This window comes from Nelumbo nucifera, chromosome 2 (genome assembly GCF_055504915.1).
Source record: "Nelumbo nucifera cultivar China Antique chromosome 2, China Antique-T2T, whole genome shotgun sequence".
NCBI classification, from domain to species: domain Eukaryota; kingdom Viridiplantae; phylum Streptophyta; class Magnoliopsida; order Proteales; family Nelumbonaceae; genus Nelumbo; species Nelumbo nucifera.
Window position 1 is genome coordinate 113,729,897 of NC_142650.1, and position 23,665 is coordinate 113,753,561.

General features: G+C 38.9%; 1 protein-coding gene across 12 annotated transcripts in view; it reads right to left on the bottom strand.

Moving 5' to 3' along the window:
• Positions 1 to 23,665, bottom strand: part of LOC104611168 (uncharacterized) — a 77,033-nt gene that overhangs the window by 41,141 nt on the left and 12,227 nt on the right. For all 12 annotated transcript variants that reach the window (XR_016082386.1, XR_016082387.1, XR_016082388.1 and 9 more), the window contains 5 exons: positions 22,349 to 22,399; positions 18,586 to 18,675; positions 18,359 to 18,505; positions 18,054 to 18,164; positions 15,720 to 15,788 (listed from right to left, as the gene is read on the bottom strand). Coding sequence is in view for 9 of the 12 variants with exons in the window: in XM_019200070.2 (XP_019055615.1) it covers positions 15,720 to 15,788; positions 18,054 to 18,164; positions 18,359 to 18,505; positions 18,586 to 18,675; positions 22,349 to 22,399 (468 nt within the window). In the remaining 3 variants the exon portion in view is untranslated. The remainder of the gene's footprint in view (positions 1 to 15,719; positions 15,789 to 18,053; positions 18,165 to 18,358; positions 18,506 to 18,585; positions 18,676 to 22,348; positions 22,400 to 23,665) is intronic.

Consider the following 23,665-nt stretch of genomic DNA (forward strand, 5'->3'; position numbering starts at 1 on the left):
TTACGTGTCCAGTTTAAGGGGTAATACACAGAAAACATACCAATATGAACATGAAACAACAATGTACAAATAAATGTTTATGTACATCAATCTGATTGGAGCTAAGGGCATACACTATCTAACAAAGGCAAGGTGGTTGGAAAGGAATTTCGAGGAAGAAGAGATAAAGCAAGTTGTCTTTCTAATGGATAGATCTAAGGCTCCAAACCCAAATGACTTTACAATGCCTTTTTATCAAGATTGTTGGGAGGTACTAAAAAAGGATCTAGTTGAAGTATTTAAGGAATTTGCATATAACCACACAATAAGCCTTGGAGTCAATGCCACATTCTAGCCTTAACCCCTAAGAAGATTGATGCCAACCACCAAAAAAGATTTCAGGCCTATTAGTCTGGTGACGAGCATATATAAAATCATGGCTAAAGTGCTCTCTTCGAAGATCAAAGTTCCCCCATCTATTATTAGCCAAACTCAAGGGGCTTTCATTCAAGGGCGACAAATAAAAAATCAGATCCTAATTATCAATGAATGTGTGGAGGAAATGAAAAGATCTAGGAAAAGAGGTTTCATGTGTAAATTGGATCTTGAAAAGGCTTATGATTTGGTGGATTGGGCGTTTTTGTTAGAGGTGATGAGGAATTGTGGTTTCGGGAACAAGTGGTGTAGTTGGATATCTAGGCATCTTAGTACTTGTAACTACTCTGTATTGGTTAATGGTGTGGTGAAAGATTTTTTTTCCAGCTTGTAGGGGAGTTAGGCAAGGGGACCCACTCTCTCCTTTCCTATTTACTTTAGTAGCTGAGGTGATTAGCAGAATCATTAGTAAGGCTGATAGAGAAGATACCATTAGGGGTTGGAGAGTAGGGAGAAATCAGATTCCAGTCACCCACCTTCAGTTTGCAGATGACCTATAGATTTTTTGTGAAGGAAGTCTTAGCGAGAAGGTAGAAAACCTAAAGGAGCTAATCAAAGGTTTTGGAAGAGTATCAAATTTGAAAATAAATCTGGAAAAGAGCTGCATAGCGAGTATTAACCTGGAGGATTGGGAGATTGAGGCCATAGCGGAGTGTCTTGAGTGTTTCATTTCTTCTTGGTCTATATCCTACTTAGGGCTTCCATTAGGGGCAAATCCTAAGAAGAGTAGTTTTTGGACCCCAATGCTAGAAAATTTTGGGAAGAGATTGGCTTCGTGGAATAAGAATTACACCTCATTGGGAGGGAGAATCACTCTAATAAAAGCTACATTGGCTAACTTACCCACTTATTTCCTCTTTGTTTTTAGGATACCACCTAGGGAAGCCAGGAAGTTAGAGAAATTGATGAAAGATATTCTATGGGAGTCAAGAGCAGGAAAAAAAATATATCATTTGATTAAATGAGAAATAGTTTGTAGAAGGAAAGAAGATGGAGGTTTGGGAATAGGGAGGATTGTTGAAAAAAATCAAGCTTTGTTGGGGAAATGGTTTTGGCAATGGCCACTAGAAAGTGAGAGGCTTTGGCATGAAGTGGTGGGAAGCATTCATGGGAGTCCAGAGAATGAGTGGGACGCTGGTGTATCAAGGCAAGCTAACTTGGCAACACCTTGGAAGGTCATCCACAACACTCCTCCTCAATTTCTCAGGTTTGTCAGGTATGAAGTTTGTTCTGCCAATGTTGTCCAATTTTTGGAGGACATCTGGGTAGGAAACACCCATCTAAAGGACCTATTCCCATCATTATTTTCTATTTCATTGTATAAAAAAGAGGTGGCCTCAAATTTTGTCTCATCTTTGGGAACACCTATGGCTCCTAATTGGATTCGAGTTTCGTAGGGGATTAAGGGACAATGAAATTGAATCCCTCTCTGACTTGCTTGGCAGCCTCAATCAGGTTTGCTTGGACCCCTCTAAGCTAGACAAAAGGGTGCGGGCTCCTAGGCCCAAAGGGAACTTTACTTGTGCTTCGTACTTTAAGTCCATCTCTCAGTCTTCTGTCCAACAACTTTTTTCATCAAAGGAAATTTGGTGCAGGTTAGTTCCCCCAAACATTATAGCTTTTTGTTGAGAAGTGTACCAAGGGAAAATAAACACTCTAGATAACTTACAAAAGAGAAGACCTTTCCTCTATATTTCTCCTAACTGGTGTACCCTCTGTAGAGCTAATGGGGAGGATTGTTACCTTCTACTAATAGTGTGTCCTTTTTTGCAGACTTATGGGGAGGATTGGTTACACTCGCTATTTGGGAGTAGTTGGAGCTTACCAGCAGAAGTTCACATGGTCTTTGACCGTTCTACTTTTTCTTGGCCTACAAAAGTTGGGAGAATTATGTGGAGATGCGTCCAAGCGGCCCTAATTTGGACACTTCTGTCCCTGTTGGGTTGTCCTTTCCGATTAAGGAATTTTGGAGCAAGCCTATTCCTCTCGGGTTGGTATTTTTTGTTGGGAAATTTTCCTGGAAAAAATAAACACAAATGATTTACTTCAAAAAAAGAGACCCAATTATTGTTTACTTCCTAATAGATGTTCTCTTTGTAAAGCTGATGGAGAATCAGGTTACCACCTTATGGTCTCTTGTAAGGTTACTAAAACTGTATGGGAGTGGGCTCTTTCCCGTTTTGGGTGTTCTTGGAATCCTCCCGAGAGTGTCCAAAGGTTGTTCTCTCCTTCGTTTTTCAAATGGCCTAAGAAGCAAGGGAAGATTATGTGGAGTATTAGGGCAGCCGTGTGTTGGTCCCTGTGGGAAGAAAGAAATTCACGAATTTTTCAGACAAGGAAAGAACCCTGGAAGACCTATTAGACCTAATACTTTTAAGGGCTGCCCATTGGCTAAAATCTATGGAGCTGTTTTCAGACTTTCAGGTGGCTGACTTGTTAAGAAATTGGAAAGAGATAGCTACCTCTGCTCTGTGTAAGAGGACTCTTAGTCCCTCATGGTCCCCTCCCTCTGGATTTATAAAATTGAATTTTGATGGCAGTAGCTTAAGGAATCCAAGTCCCTCTGGGATTGGGGGAGTATTCAGGAATGAGGAAGGGATTATTATTGCTTTGTCCTCAGGCCCTATAGGAGAAGGAGACTCTCTTAGGGCTGAGATCCTTGAAGCTCTAGAAGGAATTCAAAGAGCAAGGGAACTAAATATCAAACGCTTGGTCCTGGAAGGTAATTCGAAGGTGGTGATTCGTTGGTTGAAGAAAGAAGACAGTGGTCTATGGAGCTATAACAATGAAAAGAAAAAATTCTTATGGCTGTGTAGGGACATTGAGATACAAAACAGCTGGGTGAAGAGGACCGTTAACCCATTTGCAGATGGGTTGGCCAAGCAAGGGGTGAATAGGGAGTCTATCTTTTGGGCTTTTTTTTTTTGATAATTTATCTTTTGGGCTAATTTTTAACTTTCTTTCATTGTATTTCGTTGATGGGGAGCTAAGACATTTTACCTCCCCCTTTTGTATCTAAAGTTTCACAAATCTTCACATCATTAATAAAGTTTTTCTTATTGATCAAAAAAAAAAAAACAAGGAATATGTTGGTTTCTATACAATGGGCGGGGAGATCAACAAATGCTATGGCTGATGGGTTGGCCAAACAAGGGGTAAATAGGGAAGAAATGTTTTGGGCTCAACTGTGATTTCTGTAATTTATTTTAGTATACTTGTAAGCTTCTAGGAGGGGCTGCAGCTCGCGCCTCTCCATGGGTTGTATGAAATTACACTTTTAAATCAGGTTATGAATTAATAAAATTTACTATTACTCATCAAAAAAATGCTAAGGCCTGAACTCTGAGGCGAGGCAATTCCTTTTATTTTCTTTTCCTAATAGACTGAAACATTTCACTTTCCTAAAGCACGAGGCACTAACTTCATGGGAACATTTTTTTTCAGAAAATATATAATCATATAATATCTAATTCTGGTTTTATGTACTCTTTGTCAGTAACAAAGTACAAACTTTAACAAAAACAATCTTAATGCTTAGGTACCCAATTGATTAGTTAGGAAAAGAATATTCTTTTGCATTTCATACTTTATCGAAGTCATGCATCATGTTCATGATGCTCAATATCTCGAGCTTGAAGCATGAAAAAGGTGTGAAGTGTGCCATGACTCATGCCTCACAAGCATACCTCAATATGTAGTTGAGCCCCAGAGCACCTTGGCAGTGGCTCTTCTTCAGGTGTAGCTTCAGGCTTATTCCTTAGAGAACCCATACAACACTTGACATGCAATAATGCCCAGGGAACATAATATATATTGCTGTTGCTTAATAATAGAAATTAAGTGCTCCTCGTGCCTCATTGTGGGAAGTTTGTTCTATGTATCCTTTGATTTTAATTAATAAAGTTGCTATTACTTATCAAAAAACAATAATAAGTGCTTTTTTGGGAGGGCTTCCACATAGCACCTTCTGGCTTTACAAGGTGGGCCCCACCTAGATAGCCTATAAGCAATGTTTGGTGAAAACCCCAGAAAGCCCAAAGCAGCTCAATCAAAAACTGTTTTGGCTTCAAATTATAATGTTTTCAAAAGCGACTTTTGCCAAACACTCGAAACACCTCAGCTCAATTTTGCTTTCACAGCCCAAAGCTCCAAAAGCAACAGATTACCCAAACAAAGCCTAAATTTCTGCTAGGCCAAGTAAATAATCTAATACTACTTTATTAAACAAAGCAACTTCCCCAGATGTCTATAAGACCAAACTGATCCTATTTTCTTTGATAAAAGTATATTGTATTGCCAAAACAATAAAGAGGGTGAGATGCCCTTACAAAACATATACAATTAAGTATAGAGTATCCTCTGTATTTTCCTCAAAAAACTTGTACACCATATGAAACCTACAACCTTACAGCAAACATCAAAAACAATTATGTTCCATTGAACCTTAAAGCTGCTGGCTGTGGTCCCAAAAAACTACTTCAAAACACTTGTCTACTGCATTAGGGCTCATTCAGTTTTACTAGTCACCTCCTCCACAGATAAAACTGTCCTCAAAGACCCCATGATTTCTTCTTTTCCATACCATTCAACAAACAGCAGAAGAAGGCACAGAATTCCAGAGAATATCCCCTCTTAACAGAAAAACCTCCAGTGTTCCAAACCGATAGGAGGGTAGGCAAACAAATCCCAACTTTTACTCCTGGTAAGTTGATGTAATTCTTGAAAATAAGGTTAAAATGTCAAAGTACAACAAGCACTCAGCAACTCACCACGTCTCTAATTCCCTCTAAAGTTTCTTGGCACAATTTATCCTAAAAGAAGAAACCTAATCCAACCCTAAGATATGTGAAGAAGGTGATTCTAATTAAAATTGCTTTTCCAACAATTTCTTAACTTTTAAGAGAAATCAAAAATGCCTATCATGGCTTAAAATGTTCATAAATTTCCTAATACTTCAACAGCATATTTCCATTTCCATGATTACTAGCACGAAATATTACTGGAACCGACATATGTCCAAATGAAAGCTACAAGTGCTATGTGAAGTTACAAGAGATAGTATTATATAATATTTCCACGGCACATTTCCATTTTCATGATTAACAACACGAAATATTATCAGAATCAACATAGTTCCAAATGAAAGCTACAAGTGCTAATGTGATTTTTTTTTACCAACAACTGAATGGATTTCATTGAAAAATAATTAAAAAAATACAAAAAGGAGAGGGGAGATAAACTCTCTTAGCAGGTGTCGGTTCGACCTCTAGACGCCAATTGTTCTCCTTCCCCATTTGGAACACTGCCATCTTCTCCTCCCTCTACCTGTCTTCTCCTGCCACATGAGCCCAACGCCTCCACCTCAGCATCACTGTTCTCCTCAGTGCACTCCTTCCACAGGATTGCTTCCATCTCCGACAAGATCTAATCTTCCTCCATCATTCGCTGGTGAAAAGAACCAACAACTGTGGGATTTCCTCTAGCTTAACCCTTGATATTTTGACACAAGCCGCCTGTAGGTTGTTAATATTATTCCCTTTCATTCTCTCACCCAGTGTTAGACAATTATGCCCTTAGCTCCAATCAGATTGATGTAACCCCTGAGTCCATCACCATGTGGCTGATGTGTAGATCAATGTTTGAGTCCCACGCCATACAAAGAGAGCCAACTGGGCAGCAGGTTAAGGGGTAAGTGAGCACATAAGCTTAGTGGGCCTAAAGCCCAATTCGAACTGGGCTTAAATTAGTTAATTAAAAGGAGGCAAGATCTGATTTATAATCTTATTAGGATTAGTTGAAAGGATAAGATAAGTCTTATCCATTTAAGAGTCCAGATCCAAATATCAGATTTGGATCAAGAAACTCTCTCCTAATTAGATTAGGAGGCTGATCCAAAGAAGACTATAAATAGAGGGTGAATTCCTCAGTTTTACAACACAGCAACTTGCAAAATTCTCTCATATTCTTGCCATCCCTACCCAGTTCGATCTCCTCTTGAGGAATTGATCAAGAAAGGTTCTTGATATTGTTTCTTGGTTAAAAAAACAGTTTGAAGACGTGCTCACCAGCCCCTGTTCGATTCTTGTTGAAGAACCACCCTGTTGATCCTGCTTCTTCACACACTGTGTCATCTTCAGTGGAAGCGGGTTTTGGTCTTCTCCTTGGGCATGAACACCTTCATTGGGAGTTACTGCTACTTCGTATCAGATATATCCATCTCCTCCCTTTTGGTTTCAGATCTGGTCCGATTTTGGTTCAAGATTGATCCTTGAAAATGCAGTTTTCTAAAATAGGGAATGTGAGAAAAATTTTTTAAATTTCGCCCAACCTTCCTGCAAGGTTCGGCCATCCATATGATGAATCTCTCATCCCTTCACCCAGAAGTCTAACAATCTTATCAAGGCATTTTCCATTCCAATAATTGAAGGGGAGCCCAATCAGCTTTACTGTGAAGCTTCCCGTTGTAATCTCTCGTTCATTACATGACACATGCCACCTCTCTATCAGTATGGGCCCCTCATCAGTTTTAATAAAAGCAAATTCCACAAACTCCTCTCCAATATCAAGCATTGCCCTCGATTTACTGAAGGGAACCACCATTGCCAAGGACTTTATCTGCAATTTCTCAACTATCAGCTCCATGATAGGCCTCCAATCTACAATTTGTTGTCTTGCTGTAAGAACAAATCTCTGCTCCCAAACCCCCTTTTCAACCTCCATTTCTAGCTTTTGAACCTTTGTCGAACTAGCAATAGTTATTTCATGTTCCTTTGCTTCAGCTACTGCATTGGAGGCTGTCAGGTCTCCACCCCCCCCCCCTCTCAAGGTTTTCCTCCGCTTCCATCTTTTCTGATCTTTGGTCTGTCAGGTAAGCTTCAAGTCTATCTGCAAATTTCTGCCATCCTTCATTTTTCTTCCCCTCTGGTATACAGACCATCTGCCTCTTCCCATCCCCAAAGTTTTCTGTAACTGTAATAAACCAGCCCTTGACATTACATCTCAATACAGCTTCATATCTTCTCTTTTACTGTATCAACTATATCTTCCAACCGTTTCTTTTTACTGAATAAGCTGCTCCTATGAATCCCTTCAGCCACAATGTAGCTTCACCAAAAACACCGTTGCTTTCTTCTCTTCCCTGATCTTCAAAGAGCCCTGTCCTCCAGTTCTGCTCTCCTCAAAGGTAAACTTCTTTGATTCAAGCTCTAACTCCTGTCTCCACCTTGTTTCCATACGGAACCTAGCTTCTTCCTCGTTACCATTCAACTTCAACTCTTACCTTCCTCTTGAATGAACTTCATCACTTCGATCGTCATTTCCTTTTTCTATCTTCTCACTTGTGTGAAACCTTGTTCTCTCGACTTCATGTTTCCATAGAGCAATCTGTGATGATGGATATCAAATGAATACCTAGAGCCCTGAAACTCCCAACAAGGAGGCCACTAAAATATGTTGAATGTTGAATGAGCCTACTTCTCTCTGCTTTAACTTTGATGTCTTCATGGCTAACACTGCATTTTAAGTTTGGCCTAGGGTTCATCTGAGCTTTTAGCTCCAAGAACATTCTCCAGGTTCCATTGTTGTTGAAAGGAGAAATGGCACAATTTTGATTTTTGAATGGTAGAGTTGCACAAACGAGCAGAGCGAGAGGCAAGGAACTAGTTGAAAGCGAAAACTTAATTTTCTTGTTCAGGAAGTTACAAGGGAGTATTATAACATAAGTTGGTGACAATATTTTAGATACGTGGAGTAGCAGTACTATATTCCACCTAATGGCCATGATTACCACTTTGACCCCACTTGAAATTCTTTTCAAATATAAGTTAAATCTTAGTTTTTTATTGTATAATTAGTTAATTGGTTGAACTATCAGAATCATTTGCACTTTTACGAGTTTAAAATTTGCTTGAACTCACTCTATCATGTAACTTTGATGATTTGGAACAACATAATAATTTAAAAGGGTCTACCCATACATCTTTTATCATTACTTAAATACCATTCTTTATTTTTGCATATTTCACATTTTTTTGATAAGCTTGCATATTTCACAATGTTTCCACTTTCCACCATGTCTATAGTTTTTGCAATATTTCCATGACGTTTCCGACATGTTTCCTATATTTGGATGATCAACATTTCCACCAACACCGACATTTTAAACTTTGTGCATATTGGTCTGCATGAAACATTGGGATTGTAAAGTTGACAAGCGAAATTTCTATGATGTTTTTTTTTTGAAAAGTAAAAAAGAAAATTTCATTAAAAGAAAAAAGGAACAGATTACAAAACATCAATAGGGCGTTAAGATAACACCCAACCAACAAAACAATAGAGAAAATCAATGATTACAAATCAGGGAGAGAGCAAAAGAGAGCCCCCCAACCAAAAGAATCTTAGCCTTCTACTTCAAACACTTCATTGTGCCCATCTCCATCCTCATTCCACGCCTTTCCTCCTTCGCCAAAAATGGTCTTCTTTAGTCTCTCTTCTCTCTTGCTAACATGCCTATCTACCAAACTCTCAATCTCTGCCTATCCCCCTTTACCCACACCCTGGCAGAGAAAGACTCACTTAGAATCATCTTGCGTTCTCAATCTTCCCCGGACTCCTTTCGCTCTGACTATGACCTTGTCACCAGGCCATCCGTAGAAACTAAGGGCCAATGAAGCTCCTCCCCCTCTAAAGCTTGAGACTCGACTTCCCAGTTCTCATCAATCTTCTTTTTTAAACCTTTTTTTTATTGGAAACGGTAACTTCATTAATACAACTTAAGAATAAATTTCCAGAGTTAAGTAAAGCTGTCAACCCCTAAACAAGTGTTGAGCCCCCAGTTATCTTTCTTACAAAACTGCCCAGAACATTCTCTCCCTCACAGTCCCTTGTTTAGCCAACGTGTCAGCTAAACCATTAGCTGATCTCCTTGTCCATTTGAAGCATGCACCGATCTCCCTTGTTGTGTTGAGGATTTCCCTTATGGGCTGTCTATAAATACAGGATCCCAACTTACCAGATTGTAGCCACTCAATCAACAATCTTCTTTTTTAAACCTTTGACCATAGATCCTCTCGTCTTATAAACTTTCTTAAACTTGTTTGTAGGATCAGCATCAATCAAACTGGCCTTTAATCTCAAAACTACTTTTGAAATATGAACAGTTTGGAATTTGATTCTCTAGCTTGCTTTGCCATCTCTGACGCATCTTCATCCCCCTCCTTGTTCACCAGTTTCCTTCAACCTAAGTCTGCTCCAAGTCTACCAACTGGGACTTCATTTCTTAAGAGGTTGTCACTAACATCAGAAAGGCTGCTCTCTCCTTTGCCCGCTGCCTCTTCTAGATTGCATTCTTCTGCACTCCTGACTTCACCTCCTTCAACTCCCCCCCCCCTTCCTTTCCTCCCTTTTCTAACACACCCTTCCCCTCTTACATCTTCCTTCTCTCCTTCCCCTGAGCTGAAACTAGTCTATTCACTTGCAAAAGTTCAGAGGGAACCCCATACATAATGTAAAAATGAAACTAGATTCACTTTTTCAATTTATGTATAAATTTTACTGCATGCCCTTTCTATGTGTACTTTTTTTTTATAAGTGGTAGAAGGTGATTTTATTAAAAGACCATCAGAATTGAGTTATACAAAGATTTCCCAAGGGGAGGTGTGAGATGAAGCCACCCAAACAGCACCCCATTACAACTGAGCCCAAATCCCTTTGCACCCTTTGCTTAGCTAAATAATAATCTATACCATTAGCCGACCTCCTTTCCCATTGAATTCTTACTATCATATTATGTCAGCCATTTGAATCTTTTCATTACATCCCTATATGCCCCACAACACAATCTGAATTCCTAAGCCAACCAATTATCAGCTTAGAATCCCCTTCAATTATCAGCTTAGAATCCCCACGTCGCCCACACCAATAGGACCTGAAAACAGAGCCACTATATTGCCAGATGCATTCCTAAAAACACCCCCAATTCCTGAAGGTCTTGGGTTCCCCAAACTGGTGAATAGAGATCCTCCATTCCCAGCTTGGCTATAATTCTTCGAAAGTCTGTACTATTGAGCCCTTTAGTAAGTACATCGGCCAGTTGTCCTTTTGTAGACACATAGGGAGTGCAAATCAACTTGTTGTCCAGTTTCTCTTTTATAAAGTGTCGGTCAATTTCGATGTGCTTCGTCCTGTCATGTTGAACAAGATTGTGAGCAATATTGATGGCTGACTTGTTATCACAATATAGTTTCATAGGCTCTTCTCGTGGAATCTTCAGGTCTTCTAAAATTATCTTCAACCAGAGTAATTCACACACTCCTTGTGCCATAGCCCTAAATTCTGCCTCTGCACTTGACCGAGCCACTACATTTTGCTTCTTACTCCTCCAAGTGACTAAGTTTCCTCCCAAGAAGGTACAGTAACCGGAAGTGGACCATCTATCTACTGGAGATCCTGCATAATCGGCATTTGTATATGCTTCAAGAGCCAGTCCCCCATTTCTTCTGAATAAAATTCCTTTTCCTGGATTGGCTTTCAAATAGTGCAGAATTCGATGAGCAGCCTGCAGATGAACTTCTTTAGGATTATGCATAAACTGACTTATTACACTTACAACGTATGCAATATCTGGCCATGTATGTGCAAGATAAATAAGTTTTCCAACCAGTCTTTTGAACATCTCCTTGTCTACACTTGCATTCTCGCTAGCTTCTCCAAGTTTATGATTGGGATCTATAGGCATGGAAGTTGGTTTGCATGCCATATTTCCTGTTTCTCTCAAAAGATCAACAACATACTTTTGTTGAGAGATAAAGATGCCTTGTTTAGAATGTGCAACTTCAATTCCGAGAAAATACTTTAGTCTCCCCAAGTCTTTTATCTCAAATTCTCTGGAAAAACAGTTTTTCAATGCTTCGTTCTCCTTTTTATCATTCCCAGTAACGATTATATCGTCCACATAGACTAATAATGCAGTAACTCCCCCTGAGGCTGTGTGTTTGATAAACAATGTGTGGTCACCTTGACTTTGCTTGTAACCTGTACTAAACATCACCTTTGTAAACCTTCCAAACCATGCTCTCGGAGATTGTTTGAGGCCGTATAGTGCTTTCTTCAACCTACAAACTTTGTTCCCCTTAATGCCTTCTCCAAAACCCGGTGGAATGTCCATGCATATCTCTTCTTCTAGATCACCATGGAGAAATGCATTCTTTACATCAAACTGTTGCAAATCCCAATTATAGTTAGCAGCCAAAGACAGCAACACCCTTATTGTATTCATTTTAGCTACTGGGGCAAAAGTTTCCTGATAATCTACCCCATAAGTCTGTGTATATCCCTTGGCTACCAGTCATGCTTTGTACCTTTCTAACGACCCATCAGATTTGTACTTAATTGTGAACACCCATTTACAACATACAGTCTTCTTGTTTCTTGGTAGATCCACAACTTCCCATGTGTTGTTCTTTTCTAGTGCCTCCATTTCCACTCTCATGGCTTTTCTCCACTCCTTATTAGAAAGTGCCTCGGCTAGAGTATTAGGAATTGGAATGGTGTTAAGGCTGGCTAGAAAACTTTTATGGGATTTAGAGAATCTTTGGAACGACACAGATTTGGCTAAAGGGTACAATGGGCGTTTGGTACATTCTCTGGTTCCTTTTCTCAGTGCAATAGGTAGGTCATACTCAGACTGTGAAGGTGCAGGTTCAGGTTCTGCATATCCCTCAGTTCCAGGATTAGGAGTTGAATCTTGGACTTGCACAAGTTGAGGATCTGGATTTCTTCTCCTAGAGTAAACCTGCATATATCTCACATCATCATGCACATCATTGGTGGGGTTAACAGTGTCTGAATTTGGTTCAATGGTCAGGTTGTTTGACTCTTGTTGAGACTCGAGAATGTGGGGCTCAGAGGATTGTGACTCAGAGGGATGTGATTCTTGACGGTTGGATGACTGTGAGGAGGGTAATACATCTAAGGAGAGTAGATCCGAGGCCTTATCTTCCATTAATGAGGGCTCCCCCTGAAGATAAGGTTGAGTGAAAAAGGATTGTCCCTCCTCAAATGTGACATCGATGGAGGTGTAGAATTTTCTGGTGGTTGGATGATAACATTTATAACCTTTCTGAGTTGGGGAATATCCCAAGAAGACACACCTGATTGCTCGTGGATCCAAATTCCCTTATTATGGACATGAACAAAGGCAATGCAGCCAAAAATTCTTGGTGTGAGATTATTTGAGGTTCGAATATCAGGGTAGAATTGAGAAAGGACTCGTACTGGGCTTCAGTTGTCAAGAACTTTAGATGGTAGTCTGTTTATGGTGTATGCAGCAGTAAGGACAGCTTCCCCCCAATATTGTTTTGGCACCCAGTTTTGAAAGAGAAAGGCTCGGGTGGTTTGCAAAAGATGGCCATTTTTCCTCTCAGCTATCCCATTCTGTTGGGGAGTATTAACACAGGAGGATTCATGCACAATGCCTTCTTTCTGAAAAAATGGGGACAAATTCTGATTAAAATAATCTGTAGCATTATCAGATCGAAACCTTTTAATTCTCACACCAAACTGAGTTTGGACCATGTTATGAAAGTTGGGAAGAATGGTACCCACATCATATTTAGACTTAAGAAGAAAAATCCACGTGACCCTAGTGCAATCGTCAATAAAGGTGACAAACCATCTAGAACCAGTAATGTTGGGAATTTGAGAAGGGCCCCATATATTCGAATGAATGAAATAAAAAGGAGTTGAAGATCTTTTATTGCTGATTGGGAAAGAAACCCTTTTGTGCTTAGCAACAAGTTCACAAACATCGCAATGAAAGGTTTCAACATCAATTCTTTTAAACAAGGAAGGAAGCATTGTTTTTAAAACAGGAAATGAAGGATGACCGAAACGGAAGTGATGATGCCAAATTAAATCTTTATTAGAGGTAGATAAGAATGACTCGTGTGTGACATGCATAACAGTGTGAGATGGTTTGCTGGTTGTTTCAAGGTAGTAGAGTCCATCCCTTTCCTTAGCAAGTCCAATCTTCTTCCCCAAAACCTGGTCCTGAAATACACAGTAAGAAGGAAAGAACATAACATTGCAGTTCACATCCTGGGTGAGTTTATGTATAGAGATAAGGCTAGTGGATAACTTAGGAACATGAAGCACATTTTTAAGCAATAGGGATGGAGTAATTTGAATATTCCCAATTCCAGCCACTGTGGTGAAAGAACCATCAGCAATAGAAATTTTTCTTTTACTAGGTTAGGGTGTAAAGGTGAGAAAATGTAGTGAAGAGGGTGTCATGTGGTCAGTAGCTCCAGAATCAAGAATCCATGGAAAAACACTAGTCGAGGCATGTAATCCTAGAGATAAAGACTCACCTGAGAGAGCAAGAGAGGTAGAACCACTTCCTGGTTTCAAGGATTTCAGGAAGCTCCTTAGCCTTTCAATTTCTTCATCATTAAATGGTCCCTGACTTGAGTGTTCTTGCTGCAGGGTTGTGGAGACATTATGGGCCTGTTGAACTCCTTTTGAAACTCCTCAATTTCCCCATTCCTTGCTGGATGTGGGAGGTTTCCCATGAAGTTTCCAACACCGATCTTTTGTGTGTCTGGGCTTCTTGCAATAGGTGCACCAGAGGTTATCGTTAGAATCATGGGTAGTTGTGTCACAAGCCAAGTTGTGATTGTTCTCACCCTTTGAACCAGTGTAACTTCCTCCCCTTGCCACCATGGTTGAGCCTTCGGGATCTTTAGGCTCAAGCATGATTCCACGGCGGCTTTCCTCAGCTCTGACAAGGGCTATGACTTCATTCAATGGAGGCACTTCTTCTTTGCCAAGAATTTGTATTCGGACCTTATCAAATCCAGCATTCAGTCCGACCAAAAAATCATACACCCTATCTCTTTCAATAAAATTCTTCAAGATCACAGCATCATCAGGGCACTTTATCTCAAGAACCCGATAATGATCAAGCTCATGCCATAAATTTTGCAGTAGATTTGCATACTCTGTAACACTTCTGCTCCCTTGTTTGCCCGCCACTGTCTTCACTTTGACCTCATAGACACGAACAGCGTCATGGGCTTTGGAATAGGTTTGTCAGACAGCATCCCAAATAGCCTTTGCAGAGGGAAGAAACATACAAGTATCACTGATCTCGGGTGTCATTGGACTCCACAACCATGACATAATCATGGAGTCCTCTTCGTCCCAAGCATCAAAATTTGGCTCGCCCAACTTTGGCCCTGTCCCAAGAAGGTGACTAATTTTTCCTTTTCCCTTCAAATAGGTACGCACTAGTTGTGACCACTTCAAGTAGTTCTGGCCATTCAATCTTATGTTATCTGAATATTCTGCAAATCACCAATGTGAGGATGAGAATTTGTTGCTCCTTCATCGGTTTGGACGAGAGCACTTGTTGCAGTCATGTCGGACATTGTTAATGGAGGAAAAATAAGGCCAGTAGGAAAGGAGAATAAAGAAGGGAAGAACTGGCCGGAATAAAGGAGAATAAAGGAACACTTCTGGTTACAGATCAACACTGAAGGCCAGAAGAGAAAAAACACAAAAAACTGGCAATGAAGGCCGAAAAAAATCTCAAGGTTGACAAACATAGAGCTCTGATACCATGTTTTGGAATGGTAGAATACTAATGTATTTCATTCTATTGCCAATCGGCATATTTATACAGTAAGTTGCTGCAATAAATAGAAAGAAGAAAAAAATAGAAAGAAAATAAAATAGAAAGTAGAAAAATAGAAAGAAAAGAAAATAGAAAGTACAAGAATAGAAAGAAAGAAATAGAAAGAAAAACTTTCTAAATCAATCCTTCCACAATCCTAGGAATATATACAATTCTATTTTTACACAACTACCAAATATAGATCTGCACTAGTAACCCCACGTTTTCCAACAGTTATACTTGGCTGAAATTGTGATTTCTTAAACAAAATAAGAAAACAAAACAATTAAGGAATAGCAAGACAATTCATTATAAGAGGAGGAAAGATGTAGTCATGTAGATGCTTTCTTTAAACAACAAATTTCATTCTGCTCTCATGACTCCTGCACTCCTACTAGTAAAAACTATTTTTTTTTAAATCATCACTATTGTGCTGCCTAATATAAAATTAGGAAAGCTTTCTTTTGCAGGTCATTTCTTGGATGGATCTTGTGTTTCAGCTATAAATAGTGATCAAAGAAGCTAATTTTATATTGAAGCAAAACTAAAATATATTTATGTGACATTTCTTTGAAATGCAAACTTTTACATGGTCAGGGTTTAAGTTTTTTCCCAAGATTAAAAGGATACATACCAGTGTTTGAGTTGGTGAAGCTGCTATGGAAGTCTTCAAGCTTAAAACTGCACTAGCAGAACCAACACCCTAGAAAACATAAAATGTTATTTGATGAAGTCATCTCTATTTTTATAAGTAACATATCAAGGAAATTCATTACATTAAAAACAAGAGAGTTCAGCACAAAAGGTTATGCATAAAACAAACACCAAACCTCAAGGCTGATTGATTACAACCATTGTTCGCAATTTCAATAATGGGCATTTCACCATGCAAGGATGGGGAAATTTCAGGGATATTTTCACTAATTCCATTAAGATATTTAAGAAAAAATTAAAAAGCAAGAAATTTTTAATAAGAACATGGAATTGGTTATTGGACTTTCAAGGAACTTTATTAATCATGGGGTGTTTGCAAAAACTGGATCATGGAGGGAAGATGTTGGAGAAATATTTTAGAACAAAATTTACAAAGTGAATCATGGAATGTTAGCAAGCATGTTAGTACTCTTGGTAAATGAGGCAGTGAAGAATTTTTTCTTTTTTGAGAAAAAGGTAAAGTATTTCATTAAACAAACTGAACAAGAATACAGACCTGCCCAGTAAGGTACTGGGCAGAAAGAAAAAAAAGAAAACTTTTTACATCCCAAACACGACGATTTAAAGCTCATACAAAAAGAGTGATGTGCTAAAAAAAGGAGCTATTGAACAACTTATGAGTCACCACCCAAGAGAATAACCTTCCCCAAATGCTCTTTAGAACTTCCTCTTCTGAACTGAATTTGTCTTCAAAAATCCTCATGTTTCTTTCTGTCCAAATTGACCATACCACCACAGCTGGCACCACCTTCCAAACAATCTTACATCTCCTCGACAAACCCCTCAAAAACCAACCCTGTAATAGTGTCATTACATCCTTTGGAAAACACATTTGGATTCTAAACACCCTTAAAGTTTTCATCCATATTTCCCAACTGAAACTACAGTGTAGAAAGAGATGTTCCAGCTCCTCAGAACTGTTGTCACACATAACACATCTGCAGGGCTCTACCTCCCTACCTCTCTTTGACAACTTCTCATCTGTTAGACAACTCCCCAAAGCTGTAACCCACAAGCAGAAAGATACTTTTAGAGGAGCCACTGTTTTCCAAACCACGTCCTCTTCAGCCTCAGAACAAATACTTTTGTATAAGGATTTGACTGTGAAAGAACCTGATTTCTCCCCTAACCAAACTCTCTTGTCCCTCCCCGTGCTATTCACCCTCACATTATTCAGAATCAAGGCTTTGAGGCAGTGAAGGACTCATTTCCAACAAAAAGGGTTTGAGGCAAGGAGAAATGTAATTTTAGAACAAAATGTAGAAAGTGTATCATGGGGTGTTTGCAGGCATGTCATTAGTCTCGGTTATTGAGGTAGTGAATGATTTATTTCTAACAATAAGGATTTGATCCAAGGAGAGCTTCTATCCCCTTCCTTTTTACCATAATAGCTTATGTGTTTAGCCAGTTAATACTGAAGGCAGATAGAGCTGGAATGATTAGAGGATGGAAAGACTGGTAGAAATTTGGTAGTGGTCACACCTCTAATTTGCAAACAAGATGCTGTTTTGTGAAGGTATGGGGAGGGGTTTATTTTTCTTTTTTTTATGAGAAAGTATTGTGTTAAAGAGCCAAAAAAAAATTACATCCGCCCATGTACATTGAGAAGCTGTATATTGGGAATGTGTGAAAGAAAACTATCATAAATACATCAAGCAAAAAGAGATTCAATGCAGTGATTGAAAAGGCACACCTAGGAGCACAAGTGAGGCGCATTTCAAGGCTTGCACCTTGCCTAGGCCCAGCCATAGTGACTTTAGATGCGCCTTAGCCCAGGGACGCCATTGTTAAATTTTGCGCTTTTTTGTATTTTTTTAAGCAGGGGTGCCAAATAAGTCCTTGCTAGGGTCTTAAATTCTTAATTCCTACTTAAAACATTGGTTTTATAATTTAGTTTTAGTTCCTTGTCTTTAAAAAGTGTCTTGTTTTAAGCATTGAAGAAGGAGATAGGGGGCTAGGAGGCTTCTGTCAGCCTATAATTTAGGGATGCTTGGCATGCTATGTAATTAAGTCAATCTTTTTAACATCTAATAAAAGTTAACCATTACCAACCAATATAATACACACACATAGACCTGCATGCTTGTTAAGCCCCTTTTTTATGGGCTAATCTTTGCTACCCATCCATAACATCATTTTTCTTATTCCCCACAAACTTCCATCTCAGGAAGCCACCCACCATTAGAAATTGTTTTCTTGAGTTTACAGTTTAAGATAAAGCATCAAAAGTTATTCAACTGGATGATAGGGACACCTTAGCAAGGCCAGGAGGACCAATTGTGACCAGATCTTCAAGCGACTCCACTTTGTCTAATGGTAAAGAATTGTAAAGCTCATCAACATCACTAAATTCTTCAAAATCCTCCTGCATAAAAAATAAAAATGAAACAAAGTTAAACAACAGGCAATCCAAAGTCCACCATTTGCATCGAAGAGCAAACAGAGGCAATGTAATGCACAGCCTCATTCCGATACTTCACATTACATAGAAAGGAAATGGATTGTGAGGGAATGATCAAATAAATAACGGAATTAGATTTCTCTGTCTGTAGCACACACCTGATTGCGTTCAACATAATCTTCTAAGAAGTCTCTAACATCATTGACCTGCTCAGGACTCAATTCATCGTTATCCAGTAGTCTCAAAATCAATTCTAACTTCATTATGTGAGCTTTATGCCTGGTAATAGAGGTCTCTAAATGGGTCTGCAAAACAAAAGATTTTTCATCAATAAAAGAGGGGGGGATGTCCTAGGACCATATAAGACAGGCAGTTTTCATTCTACCAGTCTGGGTGGTCTTGCTTTTCCTTTCTTTACAGAGAGCCCCTCAATATCAGCTTCAAAGCAATCAATTTGAGACTCCAGCTCAGAAACCTAATAATAAGATTAAAACAATGTATCATTCATCAAAAAAAAAAAAAGATCAAAACAATGTGCACAAAAAACTGCTTTAAAATGATGTAATAGAAAATTAGAAGCATGAAGAAAAAGAAACCGACCATCAAAGACCAGAAAAACAGTTAAAAACCATACAAACTTCATGTGCGTGCATATAGAGCCACATGCATATAAAACAAGCATAAATCACAAAAAAAAAAAAAAAGCCAGAGCTTTTTCCAAGAAAAAATCAATATTTTTGACATTTTCATTTTCTATAATAACCGGATCAAGAGAGCTTTGTTAATATTAGATATGTGAAAGCATAAAAAACTCCAGAGAGATGGGAGTTATCCCATAAGCAGAAAACAATACAAGGAGGAAAGTAAACAGAAGGTACAAATATATGCTCATTTACCTAAAAAAGCAGGAAACATAAGATGCATCATGCATCATAGATAATCAGCAAGAATCATAAAAGAAGAAAGATGCCACAGTTGCACTAATCTGCGTACAATGTTGCACCCAAAAACTTGTCATTTTCATTTCTATGGATAACCATTTTCTTCTCCCCTCTTCTAAATTCCTTTCCCTCAGTTAAACCTAAACTGTTAAACATCTTTGTGAGAGTAATTATTTGTTATATTGGATATATAAAGAATACATATATACATGTACATATATATCTATACTACCTATAAAAGAGCGAATGTCCCTTTCTTCTGGAATTTTCATTGGACATTTTCTACCCCTTATCTAAGCAGCACACAACGGGCATAAAGAGGGCATATATGTCCTTTACTCTCACTCCAAAAAACTGTCCACTTATAACTGTTCAAAAACTGCCCATGAATTGTAAATAGTTTTGTCTTGGAGATACTGTCACGTGCAAATGCACGTACATGTTTACTAGTATATATATATATATAGATAGATAGATAGATAGATAGATAGATAGATAGTTCAGTACATCTGGCAACCAAGCTGGCTGATGATCAAGTACAAAAAAGTCAGTAGGATGAGTGGGATAGCTATTATGTTAAGATTAGTGCATTACATGAAAATTTTTAACTATCATGTTAAGATTGTATTAGTGACTACTTCATAGTGGAAAAGGCACGTGCACAGAACTAAAGCAGTTGTATGGGTAGATAGTTCAGTTGATGGCCTAAGCAATGCTATTAGTACACTGGTAAGTCACGTGCACATAAGAGAAAATATAATGACCAAAAGAAACATTATTGTACTGCCAATCTGCACATATTGGCACAATGTTGGAAATGAATGTGAATGAATTCAAAGCAACTTTTTTGAAGAAGGTAAAGTATTGTATTAAAAAAGAAGAGAAACTTTGTCACCAATCAAAGAAAACGAGTAGAAATTCTTTCAAGCCTACCACATGGATGGATAAAGGATAGTTAATGTAAGGGGGTCGAAGAAAAACTGAGAGGGTGGGGGGAGTGAATTCTAGGAGTAGGAGGTGTTGGCTCTTCTTTTGTTATATCAATGAATATTAAAATTCTTTCTTGGAATGTTCGAGGGCTGGGGTCTGGGAGAAGAAGAATGGTGGTTTGTGATTCCTTAAAGGCTTCAAATTCGAGAATTGTATTGATTCAAGAAACCAAATTGGAGAAAATTGATGCTGGTATTATTCGGAGTATTTGGGGAGATGGTCAGGTAAGATGGAGGGCAAAGGCAGCCAATGGGAGTGCGGGAGGCTTGCTATGTCTTTGGGACCCCCTTGTTTGTAGTTTTATTTCTTGCAGAAGTGGGAATTTCTCGATCTCTCTTGTCTTGAAGCTGCAGGATGGTAATATAGTTCAAGTCACAAACGTGTATGGTCCAACAGTTTCTAATCTTAGGAGGAGTTTCTGGGAGGAACTGGCTGATATGAGGAGGACTTTGACTCATCCTTGGGTTATTGGGGGAGATTTTAATGTCACCTTGTCGGTGGAAGAGAAGAATACAAGAAGTGGCAGAACTGTATCGATGAGGCAGTTTGCAGATTTCATTAATAATATGGATCTAATGGACATTCCCATTCAAGGTAACAGGTTCACTTGGACAAATAACCAGGATACCCCTACCCTGGTCAGATTGGATAGATTTCTTGTTTCCTCAAATTGGGAGGACATCTTTCTGGACTTTAGGCAGATATCTCTACCCAGACCTGTCTCAGACCACAGTACTATTCAGCTTATTTGTGGGGAGAGGGAGAAGGTCAAAACTCCCTTTAAATTTGAAAACTCTTGGTATGAGGAGGAAACTCTCAGACCATTGATGAAGAAAGTGTGGGAAGAACTTCAAGTGGAGGGATCCAGTTCCTTTGTTCTGGCAAAAAAAATGATGGCTATAAAATTGCAAAGAGGTTGGAATAGCTTCAAGGGAACTTCTTATGGAGGGGATGGGAGGATGAGAAGAAAATTCACATTGTTAAGTGGGAGCAAGTGTGTAAGCCTAAGGAGAAGGGTGGTTTGGGAGTTAGGAAAGTAAAAGATTTCAATGCTGCTCTTCTTCGCAAATGGATATGGAGATTTGCTTATGAGAGAAATGCTTGGGGGAGGTGCCTCATTGCGGCTAAGTATGGTGTGGATTGGAGAAATTGGAAAACTCTCGATCCCCCTTCATTTGGGGGTAGTTCTCTATGGGTTGGTATTTCTAAGATCAGTACTCTTATCATGAACGGGGTCAAGTTTAAAGTTGGAAAAGGGGATAGAATCAAGTTTTGGAAGGATTCCTTGTGTGAGGAAGGCCCCTTGGCTGATGCTTTTCCCCGGCTGTTTCAAATTGCAGTGAATCAAGATTCTTCAGTTGCTAATAACATTAGTACCGCTGGGGGCTCCTTCTCTTGGACTCCCCTATGTAGGAGGAATTTGCCAGACTAGGAAGTGGAGGAGTATGTAGGTCTGTTGGGGCAGATTCAAAATCAGAGAATTGATATGAGTATGGGAGTGGAATGCAGATGGTAGATTCACAGTTAAATCCCTTTTCCTTAAGATATGCAGCTCAGGTCAGGAGAACTTCCCGGATGGGCAGATTTGGAACCCCACCTGTCCCTCCAAGGTTAACTTCCTGGTTTGGACAATGGTTTTGAATAAATGTCTAACTAGGGTCAACTTGGAGAGAAGGGGTATTCAGATTCCTGATCCCTCCTGTGTTTTATGCGGCATGGGTGCTGAATCTATAGATCATTTGTGCATTCACTGTCCGATCTCCTCTTCAATCTGGGGACATTTCTTCAAGAAACTAGAGGTGTGTTGGGCTATGCCTAAGTCTGTGAAGGAGCTGTTTATGAGTTGGAGATTGGAGGGTCTTAGCAAGAAAGGTAGGCTTGTTAGGAAAACTATTCCGCAGGCTGTTCTTTGGTCCATTTGGATGGAAAGAAACAATAGAATTTTCTGTAATCAATCTAAAAGTCCAGATGAGATTGTGCAGAAAGTGGTGGGGAAAATTTGCTCCTGGGTGTCGGTGAATGAGGAGTTTAAAAGTCAGAATGTTTCTCCTTCTTTGTACTAAATCATGGATGTTCTTGTAATATGTTTTGGGCTCGGGAAGGCCTAGTTGGCCTGAGTCTTGTTGTATTTGGCTTTCTCATTGAATAAAATTACTTTACCTTTTTCAAAAAAAAAATAAAGGATAATTAATGTAAACAAAGAGCATAGCTACATACCACATTGTTTAGCCAATCCCTTGTCTCTGATTTTGCCTTCTCTTTTGGATCCTATTAGAAAATGATTCATAATCAATAAAGGATTTGAACTTTATGTACACATAAAGGTTAACATTTTATGCTTAAAAGGAAAAAAATAAGTAGTTAAAAGTAAACTACATTAAAACCCAAAAGGAAACAAATACAAAAGAGAGGGAAGATATGTGGAGAAGAGTGATTGTTAGTATGGAGTTTAAAGTTTTGATTGAGACTCCAGAGAAGTGTTGGCATCTCATAGATGCATTCGGAAAGGAAATTATGAAGTGCCATGAGTAATTAATATACTAAATTCTGTGGCAGGGGACAGGAGAGAAATCAAATTTTGGGAAGATTTGTGATCCAGAGAGGAGAAACTATGTCATTTGTCCAAGACTATATAGGATTTTTCTTTTTTTTTTTTTTGAAGATAGAGTTCTCAAAAATTAGTCAGACAATATTTTGAGGAGGGTTAAGCAGGTTCTTTGGTGCCCAAAGATAATCATTATTGGACAGGGAGGTGAAGTGCCTCTTACTGCTTTCAAGATTGGAGAGTATGAAGATTGATGCTGATGTGCCAAATCCAAGATGGTGGATAGTCTGTATAGATGGGAAATTTTCTGCCAAATCCTTCTATTAAGCTATTATCAGTAATCGAATTGGCAGATCCAATGTTGGTGGAGTTTGGGGTAATCCAATTCCTCCTCGGATTGAAGCCTTTGCATGGAAATGGCTCCATGCTTTGTATAGTATCTTAACAATTGACCACCTGAAATGAAGAGGTTTTCAGATGCCAATTATTGTATTTTGTGTGTGAAACAGAAAGAAGTGAATCATTTATTTAAACATTGTTGCTGGACAAAGTTCATATGGGATAGCTTTACTTCAAGGTGTAAGATATGTCAAACATTTGGGACTACATCAAATGGAGATTGAAGGGGACTCTAAGCTGTTAATGGGGTGGATGCAGTGAGGTTGTTTGGGAGCATGGAAATATAGACAGATGATAAGGGAAATAATCAATATAACGAGGGAGATTGATGTGTGCTTTAAGTGGACAAGAAGGTCAGTTAGCAAGCTAGCGGATACCTTAGCAAAACAAGGGACTGTAAGGAAGAACATGTTTTGGGCAGTGCTGTAATGAGTATGTAACTTGGGTCAACTTCATTTTAGGAGTTGACAGATGTACTTTGTCATAGTTTTAAATTTTTAATGAAGTTACTGTTTCCAATAAAAAAAATAAAAAGTTCATATGGGATTTCTTCTTCACTATGTTTAATGTAGCTTTAATCCATCAGCACC